Source organism: Panicum virgatum, chromosome 5K (assembly GCF_016808335.1).
Source record: "Panicum virgatum strain AP13 chromosome 5K, P.virgatum_v5, whole genome shotgun sequence".
NCBI lineage: Eukaryota > Viridiplantae > Streptophyta > Magnoliopsida > Poales > Poaceae > Panicum > Panicum virgatum.
Genome location: NC_053140.1, coordinates 20,702,456 through 20,713,242, shown reverse-complemented (window position 1 = coordinate 20,713,242; position 10,787 = coordinate 20,702,456). Strand labels below are relative to the sequence as shown.

Below are 10,787 nucleotides of genomic sequence, written 5' to 3'. Positions count from 1 at the left end.
TTGGAATAGAAAATGATTAAAAAGTGCACTTCAGTACAAAAGATAAAGATGAGTCCCAAATAGTCTACTTTGTCTGTACCGATTGACTCCCCAAACTATCCGGCTGGTCCAATTTACCCCTATAATGGGATTCTTCTTTTTTATTTTTTCATTCATGTGCAATTGAGCTTTTAGGGTGACATAAGACGTCATAACTTATAAAAATATACTAAGTCCTCGTTTAGTTGCAGCAGTAAAGATTTTGAAATAGATTTTTTTCACATTTGAAGTATTAAATATAGATTAATTATAAAAATAATTATAGATCTCGTTAAACTACGAGATGAATTTTTTAAAACTAATTAATCTGTCATTAGCACATGGTTACTGTAGCAATTTAGTATCTAACCATAGTCTAATTAGGCTCATTAGATTCGTCTTGTAATTTACAGACAAACTATGCAATTAGTTTTTTATTTCGTCTAGATTTAATACTTCATACATGTATGATTCTCATTCGAGGTGATAGTATTAGAATTTTGAATTTTGCAACTTAACAGGCCTAACTTTTTTTAACATTATTTCCATAGATAGATTTCGCGAGTTGAATTCAGTGAAAAGAAAACTGAGCCGAAATTTTGGGTATTGACCAAAACGGTCTTGCTTTGCGGGCCTTCTTCTGATTGGGCCTGTTCGAGGGGCTGAAATACTGAACATGCTCACAAAATGGGCCGTGGACTGGGCTCGCTGGCGTTAACCAGGGTGGGCCTTTGATTAATAATCTAGAAAACAATTTCTCTTTTGTGGTCTTCTTCTACTATTATTACAGTAAGTATATAGTACGCATACAAAGATGATATATTGATACATACATAAGACGGACGCAACGGGTGGCAGTGGCACGGTCTGCGGAGACGTCACGAATCACGAGTGCGTGCCCGGAGGCTGTTTTGTTGTTGGATCGGAGAGGTAAAGAGGCCGTGTGAATACATTGCATGTTTGAGGTGGAAACGACCAAGAAGATAAGATTGAAACTTAATTTTCTAATTTTTTGTTTTGTTTATAGCTTTCTTTCTTGTACTTGTGAAATTACTTATTTGAGGTAAAATTTTGTAACTTTTTTTGCTGCAGTTATTCGCATGTGAATAATTAAGGCCGGATTTTTTTTCATAAATCTAATAAAACCAAGCTGCACCACCAGAGAGAGCCAATTCTTTTTCTTTTTGAAAGATGAGAGAGCAAATTCTACTGAAGAAGGAGAAGCGGGGACCGACCTCACCGTAACCGAGGAGATTTGCTGAAGCGGACACAAACCAATCGATGCACGTAGCAGCTCAGGGTGCGTTTAGTTCAAAAAAAACTTCCTACATTGCCCGTCACATTAAATCTTCAAACACATGCATGGAGCATTAAATATAGTTAAAAAAAATAAATAATTATGCAGTCTAACTGATTAGCACGAGCTAAATCTTTTAAGTCTAATTAATCTATAATTAAATATTATTTGCCAGGTAACAACGAAATATGCTACAGTAGCAAAATCCAAATTTTTTCACCAACTAAACACACCCTCAGAATGAATGTGCTGGTGATCACACAGCGAGTAAAGCCCGTCTCGATCAATTATTTTCTAATTTCTATCCATCTCTCGTCTGGAGCAAACCACACTAATTTATCGGAGCCGCACGCAGCAGTACTAGGTTAGACCATCTCTAAGAGTTTATGTATTATGTTAGCTAAATTTGTAGATTATACTTTTTTGTAAAAATAGAAAACCATCTAATTTTATGAGATAATCTTAAAAATTAGATAAAATAGATGGCTATATTCAAAATCAGTTCCACATCATCCTCTCCAATCCACTCGTCTCTTATCCTCCCATATCCTCTCTCTCTCTCTCCTCCAGTCCTCCCATTCACGGCGTGCAACGCCGGAGAGCCTGAGCTCCACGAGCTCATGGATGGCGTGCCCGAGGCCCTGGACTCCGACAAGCTATATGCTGGCCACGAGCAAAGGAGCTCTCGCAGCTGGCGAAGCTCGCGGCAAGCGAGCAGTGAGGCGCTTGCTGCCGCCGGAGCTTGGGGCCGGCGAGCAGGGAGGCGCAGCGACCGGCAAAGCTTGCGGCCAGCGAGCAAGGAGACGCTTTGGTGTATGTCACATCTACAATCAATCTATAAATTGGAGCATAAGCAGGGTTTATGGCAAGATATAGTAAAGAAAAAATATCTGAAAAAGTCTTGCATGTCCCTGCTTAAGAAAAGTCCTAAGAATTCCCCTGTGTGGAATCAATTCATTTCAGTTAAAAATCTCTACACTTCTGCGAGAAAAATTTCTGTGGGAAGAGGTGATTCCACCAGTTTTTGGAAGGATAGTTGGATTGGTGATACCCCTCTGAAAGAGAAATTCCCTCAACTCTTTGACATTTGCAACAACCCTGAAGCTACGGTTGCTGAAATGGCTCAGCAAGGCTGGAGATTATCTCTGCGAAGATGGTTAAATGAGGAGTTACAAATACATTATAGGAAGATGAATAATCTTCTGAATTCATTTGCAGTTAACAGTGAGAATGATAAACCCCGTTGGAAACGAGGTAATAATGGAATCTTTTCTGTTAAATCAGTCTATGATCATCTCTGCTCGAACGAAACTGGTGCAATTACAACTTGATCTGGAAAGCTAAAATTCCCTTAAAGATCAAGGTGTGGTTATGGCTAATTGAACACAATGCCATCCTCACTAAAGACAACCTAGCCAAGAGGAATTGGACTGGAGACATGCAGTGTTGTTTCTGCAATTGTACTAAATCCATTGATCACCTCTTCTTCGAGTGTATCACTATCAATTATATCTGGAGCCTGCGTGCTAGGAGCTAACCATAGACCCACATCTTTTGGGCAGTATTGGCATTGGGTAGACACTCTCTTACCAAATAAGAAGGGCTCACACATGATCGGGCTGGCGTCTATCTGCTGGGCGATCTGGAAGTCCCGGAATAAGTGTTGTTTTGAAAAAAAGCTAATTAGATCTCCGACGGAAATTATCTGCTTAGCGAGTTCTTTCTTAAAATACTGGGCAGGTCTCCAGGCGGGACAAGACAAGGAAGATCTGGAGAGTGGTGCAATGGCGCTCCTCAAGACGACATTACACTTCCACGCACAAGCCCAAGGCGATGACACAGGGTTGGTTCTTCTCCAGTGATGCCCCCGACGTGAAGATAGAAGTATGCTCCCCCCCTTAGTTATGCTGAAATGGGGTGTTTCTCTTCTTTGCTGTTTGCTTTTCTGAACCTGTAAGCGAGTTTGGTGTCAGCAGCCGGATGTGAGCCGGCTGTTCTTCGCTTAAACTGAGCGTTAAGACCTTCTAAGGTTGTTCCTGAAGACTTTGTAATTTCTTTACCAAAAGTAATGAAATTCGGGTGTGGCCCTTTTTGGAAAAAAAACATCACCTGCACATGTATGCACACTAGATAGCTTTTTCCATGAGGGGCGGGGCCCGAATTTCTTTACCCAGGAGCAACGAAATTACAACGAGTTCTTGACCAACAGAGTTTGAAAACAGAACGAAGTCTTGTAAACTACTGGAGCGAACTTAACATGTTCAGTGGGCTAAAAAACTTCTTACAGAGGCAAATAAACATCACCAGGCTACTAAAAGTAGACTACAAAAGCTTCGGCACGAGAGTAGGGACTCTCCGAACCACAGACAAGCGAACGAAGTAGGCCAAAGCTTCCTCAGCGTAGCAGAACCAATCTCGCGCCATCACCGTGGGCTTGTGCGTGGAAGTGTAGCGCCGTCTTGAGAAGAGCAGCCGCACTGAGCTCGAGTTCCTCCTTGTTTTGGCCCACCTGCAGACCTGCCCAATATTTTAGAAAGGAGCTGGCTGAGCACAAGATCTCCGTTGGAGAGTTGATTAGCTTTTTTTCAAAGCAACTTTTATTCCTAGAAATCCAAATCGCCCAACATATGGCAGCCAGGCCAAACCATATGAAACTGTCTCCTATGAGGTATTAAGACTGAGATCCGCTGCCAGAACTGCCCAAAAGAGGTGGGTCTATGACTTGGACCCAGGACAAAGGCTACCAGACTCCAGATGTACTTGACAGTAACACACTCAAAGAAGAGGTGGTCAATAGATTCAGGGTTGTTACAGAAAGTGCACCGCATGTTCCCTGTCTAGTTTCTCTTAGCCAAATTATCTTTAGTGAGAATGGCATTGTGTTCAATCAGCCATAACCAGATTTTGATCTTTAAGGGAAGCTTTGCCTTCCAGATCAAATTATAGTGGGTTCCATATTCATTGGAACACAAGTGCTCATAGTTAGATCTAACAGAGAAGAGGCCAGTACTTTCCCATCGCCATCTGGGACTATCTCTCTCACCAGTTACTGCAAAAGAAGCCAGCATGTCCCTTATCTTTCTGAGTTGGATTTGTAGATCCTCATTTAACCATATCCTGAAAGACATCCTGAAAGAGCATCTAGGCCCTAGTGGGTTTTGGAGCATTGATTGACAACACGATTAAAGGACTAACTTATTTGCATGAGATTATGAGCAGGTATTTAATTATGAAATGTGTATTAAAAGAGATGGTTCATGTGTTGCAAGCAAGCGTGTTTATCCCATTGGTATAATGTGTATGTGACAAGCAAAACAAGAAAAGGAAAATAGAGCAAAGTATTCATGATTGATATAAAGGCTCTAATATTTGCGAAGGCTTGTTTCGATCTATGATGGGATTTATAGTGACAAGTAAAGGTTTTGGGAATGAGATGTGATATGCTTATGCATAATCTCAAATATGGAAGATCTTGTCACATGTGATAAATGGTTATTAAATAAAGAAGCAAGCAAGACAAAAGAGAATGAGACATGAGTTGATGCATATATGATGTCTCAAATTGGAAAGCTTGCATATAAGATTGAATTGAGAATTCGAATTGACAATGAAGATTTCATGCATGACACAAATCAATATGAGTTCAAGATGGACGGTTAGGATAAAGGTAGAGGACCGAGAGGCGTGTTTCAAGAGGCTACGCAAGCGACGGCTTGGGGGGAGCAAAGAAACCGATACGGGTCAAAGGCCGGAGATTCTAAAGTCATGGAGAGCTCTATGTTGAAGAGTGTCATTATTCAAGAAAAGAAGGTGACTTGTGAATCAAGGTGGATTTCATTCCTATGCAATTCAAAGATTCAAAGTCACTAGCTCAAAGCGGGTATGCTCAAAAGAAAGAAGATGTTGATGCCCTCACGGTATTGATCGAAGAAAAGTCGGCATGATCATATTATGAAGAAGCTCAAGTAATCATGGAAATTGTATATTTCATTTGTGCACTTGAGTATAGGTATACCGTACTATCAAGAGGGATACAACATCAGTAGGTTTAGACAATACCAAAAGTGCTCAAACCAGTCCCTAGAGAGTTTAGCCTAAGGAGTGAGAGCTGACTGCAGAAAACAGAGAGGGACCAGTCTGACCGGTCCAAGGGACCGGTCTGACCGGTCTGAGCAGGGTGAGCCTCCAACGGCTAGTTTTCAAAACATACCGGTCTGACCGGTCTAGGGGACCGGTCTGACTGGTTTAACACTGACAGGGCAAAGGCTAGTTTTGTGAGAAGGGGTATTTATACCCCATGACTTCACCCATTCGTGGGTGCTGACGCTAGAATATTTCAGAACATCTTGAGAGCCTAGTGAGCACTTGGAGAATCCTCCCCAACCTCTCTTTGTGAGAGTTGCTTGATTCAAGGTGAATCTTTAAGTTGGGTTGAGTGAATCCATTCCTTGAGAGCCATTTGAGCAAGAGAGAAGCATCCCAAGCTTTGAGCACTTGAGGTTGCGTCGGCGAACTCGATTGAAGCATTTGTTACTCTTGGAGCATCGGCTCCTAGATGGCTAGGCGTCGCCGGCTAGCTCCCAAGGTTGTGGTGAGCAGCGGCAAATTTGTAGCGGCTTCGATCGTGTGCCAAGAGGGCACATGGTCGTATAGTGGAGAAGAGGAGATAGCTTGACCTTGGGGTCACTACGAGCTTCCTCAACGGAGAGTAGGATTCACACGTGGGTGCACGGGGTGAATCCGAACTTCGGTCAAACAAATCACCGTGTCTTCATCGCATCATCTCTATTTCGGTTTAATTTACTTACCTTGCATTTATAGTTTTGAGTTTGAATTTTGCTTCCGCTCGATCTTCTTGGGTGTGCTCTACTTGTGTGTAGGGACTTGTTTATATTGTTAGAAATACTCTGCAAGACACATATCCCAAGTTTCTTATAGGTTCAAGCTCGAGAGGGGACTTGTTACTGCTGACTGGGGTGTCTGCCTGCATAGACCGGTCTGACCGGTCTGGTAGACCGGTCCAAGCAGTCCCAGCAGGGATTAAGCGCTAAATATTGAAGAAAAGTCTATTCACCCCCCTATAGGCTACTACATTGTGTGATCAAGATCCTTTCAATTGGTATCAAAGCTTTGGTCTCCGGATTGAACCCTCACGGCTTGGAGAATCACCATGTCGACATGTTGCGAGGTACCGTTTGAGCCCCTTGGTATAAATGGCTCAAACTACCTTTCTTGGTCAGCTCATATTCGTAATATGCTAAGGAACATGGGTCCTTCTTTTGAGCAAGCCATAAAGACTAGCATTCTACCTAAAGGATTTAAAAATTTGTCAAAAGAAAAAAAGGAATGCTTGTTGTGTAATCGTCGTGTAATTGACATTTTGTTTGAAAGCATGGACAAAGATTTTGCAGATTCTATACAAGAGGAGAAGAAATTTGCAAAGATACGTCTTGATGCATATAGTCTTTGGAAACTTCTAGAGGCAATATGTGAAGAAGACAGTAACGACGAAGATCAAGAAGAAGATGAAGGGTCACTAGAGGAGTATATTACTTCAGAGAATCATACTCATCCTCATGTGGTTTCGTTCGATGATCAAGGAAGAAAAGGAGCAAAGTCTGCTGGTTCCCTGTTGGAACCGGTCAGACCGGTCTGACCAGGGGACAACGCAAAGAGAGCAAAAAGTGCTCCCGACGGCGATCAAGGCAAGAGAGAGCTTCATATGAGTCAACATCTTTGAGTGATGTTGATCACAAGTGCTTGACAGCCGAAATCAAAAAAGGAGATAACCAAGGAGTTGAGCAAGCAATGAAATTCAAAGAAGAGCTTGACAAGCTCAAGATCATCTATGCCTCCTTGGTAAGAAAATCAGAGAATTTATCTACTAACTCCTTATGTCGGATTGACTCTTTAGAGAAGGAGAATCAAGTGCTCAAGGCAAGGTTGGAGAAGCTCACTAGTGAGCATGTGGCTTTGCAAGGAACTCATACGGAGCTTGAAAAATCCTATGAGATGCTTGTGAACTCATATGTCTCACTTGAAGTGGCTCATGAGGTTATGGCTGCAACGGTAAAATCCTATGAACCTCTATTCCACACTTGCACATGCTCACAAGTTCAATTTGACCTGACTTGCACTAAACCATGTTGTTCTCAAGCAAGCCAATCTAGTATTGAGCAAGTATTTGTAGAATCTTGTGATGACTTCATTGCACAAGAAAATGAAGAACTTATGAATGAAATAAAAAGACTCAAAGAACAAGTGATTAAGTTGGAGGGCAAGGAGAAAGTGAGACCTTCTCAAGATAACCGCGACTCCGTGGTGAAGAAGCTTGAGAAGGGTTCAAACATCACTAGATCAACTCTTCAACAAGATCAAAAGAGTATCAAGCACAAGATTTCAAGAAAGAAGTCTCTAGGACACATCAAGTGCTATAGATGCCTAGAGAAAGGGCATTATGCAAGAAATTGTCAAATCAAGCCCGATGAGGAAGAGCGACTTTCAAGAAGTCAAAGAAAGCTTCCAGAAAATAGAATGTGCTTTGGATGCAGGAAAAAGGGGCATATGACCCACTGTTGTCCTCAGCAGTTCAGGTCTGACCAGACCGGTCAGACCGGTCACTCCCGACCGGTCAGACCGGTCCAGGCCAGAGCTGCTGTAGGACCCGAAAAGAATCCCACAAAGCCCGCTTTTCCACTCAAGAAGATTTGTGATGCTCAGAAGCACAAGTATCAAGTCAAGAGCACCTTCGTCAAGATTAAGCACCGAATTTACTACACTTGTCGAGTAAAAGGTCATATGAGCAAGGATTGCCCAAATGGAAATTTGCCTAACTCAAAAACTATTCAATATGACTTTGATAAGCTTGGGAAGGACAAGATGAGTACTTATGTGTAACACCCTAATTTAATTTCCAGCATTTATTAATAAATTTAATTGGCTTTACTTAATTTTCTAAGGTTTATTATGTCTAGTCTTGCATTTAATCTAATTTTTGTTCCCTAAGTAATTAAAATTTATCATAGGGTCAAAAATGTTTGTTGCATTCATGCTGGAGCATCTCTTTTATTTGTTTGAGTGTTAGTGTTGAATTCAAATTTGAATTTGAATTCAAATAGGTTTGAGGTGTTTTGAAATAGAAAAGGGGAAATAGAAAGCCAACCCAGCCCAACAACCCAACCCAGCCCATCACCCTAACCAAACCAACCCACTGCGGCCCACCTCAGCCCAGGCAGCCCAGCTAGCGGCCCAACCCTTCTCCTCTTTCCCCTCTCCCGCTCAGCCCGCGCAGCGCTCCCTCTCTCCTGTGTCGCTCCCTCCTCACACGCGCGCCCCGGCCTGCTCTGCTTCGGCCCGCACCGCTCCTCGCGCTTCCCCCGCTCGCTGACGCAGCGGCCCCACAGGACAGAACCTTCTTCCCCGCCATGACGGCCTCGCCTCTGCTCCGCACAGCTCAGCCCCGCTCGCCCGTCCCTACTATGTGGACCACCCCGACCCCCCGTGGCCCACTGGTTAGCCATATCCGTCCCTTCCTCCTTCTAGAAGCCGGCCCCCAGAATCCGGGATCGCGCCGGGTAGTTGCGCAGTCCGCGCGATCCGCAGAACCAGCAACCGAGCCCCCGCCGAGATCACCGGAGCTCACTTTCCGTCGCCCGGTGCCGAGAATCTCGCCAGCCCTCTTTAAACGCCCCTGGTCACCCCGTGCGCCGCACCTAGCCCACCTCCTTAGCCTGGAACCGAGCCATGCCGTGCCCCTACCTAGCTCCGCCGTGCAGAACTCGTGCGCCGTCGCGTCCACGCCACCCCGCTACACCTCCGCCCCTGCGAAACCCCGCAGACGCTCCGCCGTGCCGCCGGTGATCTCCACAAGCCGGTCTTCCCCGAGCCCTGCCCGCACCGCGCCGGGATTGCGCCGGATTTCGACTCAGGTGAGATCGGGCCGCCGTCGAAATCCCTCACCGCCGGCGTTCCTCCGGTCCAACTGACCCACCTCCCGCGTTCGCAGATCTATAGCGAGGCATCCCGCGTGATCCAGGATGTCGGTGACGCTCTGCAGCGACCCGTCCACGAGTGTCATGCTAAGCCGCCGCTGGACCCCGACGCCGGTGATTTCGCACTGCGACCCCGACTGTCCCGCGTCCTCGGTGAGCACCCCATGACCCCGCCGTACTTTTACACTAGCTACCTTTGCTTGTAGCACACCCCAGCAGCCGCGCGAGCGCACGCCGGCGACGCTCCGCCGCGCACACCCGCCACCAACACCGCACACGCCGTCCCGAGCCCTAATCCGCTGCTCTGAGCGCATAGGTGTATTACCCATGCCGCAATGGTGCTCCACAGCCCATCCCCGGCTCAAACCGACACCCGGAGTGCCGGATTTGGCCTCCTCCGGCGGAACCGCCGCCACGGAACCGAACTCCGGCGCTGAGCGCCGCCGCCCAGCACCCCAAACCTCCCTGGCCACCCGATCCAAGACCGACGGCCTAGATTAGATCTAGACCCGAGCCTCCCTGAGCCCTCAGACCGAGATCCGATGGTCCCGATCTGAAGAGAACAGTTCGCCTGGCGTTTTGTTAAAGAACCCCTCGGCTTTCTTGAATTCAACCCGCAGTCCGCGCCCGTTCAAAACTAATTCCAAAATGGCCCTGTTTTATTCACTTAAGCCCCTGAGTTTCCTGATTTTTGAACCCGCAGTCCAGGCCCTGTGTTTTTGCACGCCAGCCCTTAGATATAATGTTTAATTATGTTTTAGTCCTCGGTTTTGCCCAGAAACCCCCTGGAACTCCAGTTTTCTTACAAATAGGTCCCTGGATCTTGTTTTTGGCCTAGATTATGCGTTTTAGCTCCGTTTTACGCGTTCTTTATGTCCACGCGATCGTTGTGACACGTAGAATAGTGTTAGACTAGTTTAGTGTGCTGTTTTATGTATTTATGTACTGTTTCCTAGTTTTTGTTAGTGTTTGCTTGTATGTTTATGTTGTGCATTGTTTTTGGCCATGTGTTCGTGAGTAGATGTTGAGCTATCGGAGGAGCCCCAGTACCAGTACCCGGAGCAGCCGTCTTCTGATCAGTTTGAGCAGCAGCAGGAGTAGTACGAGGAAGGCAAGTATAACATGAACAACCTATCACTTTTAAATATCATTACATACTGCATTTTAATACTGTATGCCTATAAGGACTTTCCTAGCCACTTTATATCCTTTATATATATTCTTTGGGTTGCATTTTGGTTAGTTGTGCTAGGTGCCGCGCTATAACACACTTGGTCCTTTTTAATTAATTTGATTAATGGTATATGTAACTTAATTCTGAGAGTGGCCCTCTGTGTGGCTTGAGTGGCTCACTTCTCATTAAAAGTGGTTTTGTTAGAAACATGGTTTAGGGGGCCAGCACGGTGCTTACTGCCTGGTTGGCCACTCTCCATAAGGACCGGTTCATAGAGCGACAACCTGGGACAACAGCGCTACCATAA

General features: G+C 45.1%; 1 protein-coding gene across 1 annotated transcript; it reads left to right on the top strand.

Annotated features, from left to right (window-relative positions):
* Nucleotides 1–1,815: 1,815 nt before the first annotated feature.
* On the top strand, nucleotides 1,816–3,421 carry LOC120706887. Its single transcript, XM_039991638.1, has 2 exons — nucleotides 1,816–2,569; nucleotides 3,056–3,421. The coding sequence occupies exons 1-2, from the start codon at nucleotides 1,936–1,938 to the stop codon at nucleotides 3,175–3,177; spliced, it is 756 nt and encodes a 251-aa protein (XP_039847572.1). The 5' UTR covers nucleotides 1,816–1,935; the 3' UTR covers nucleotides 3,178–3,421.
* Nucleotides 3,422–10,787: the final 7,366 nt, after the last annotated feature.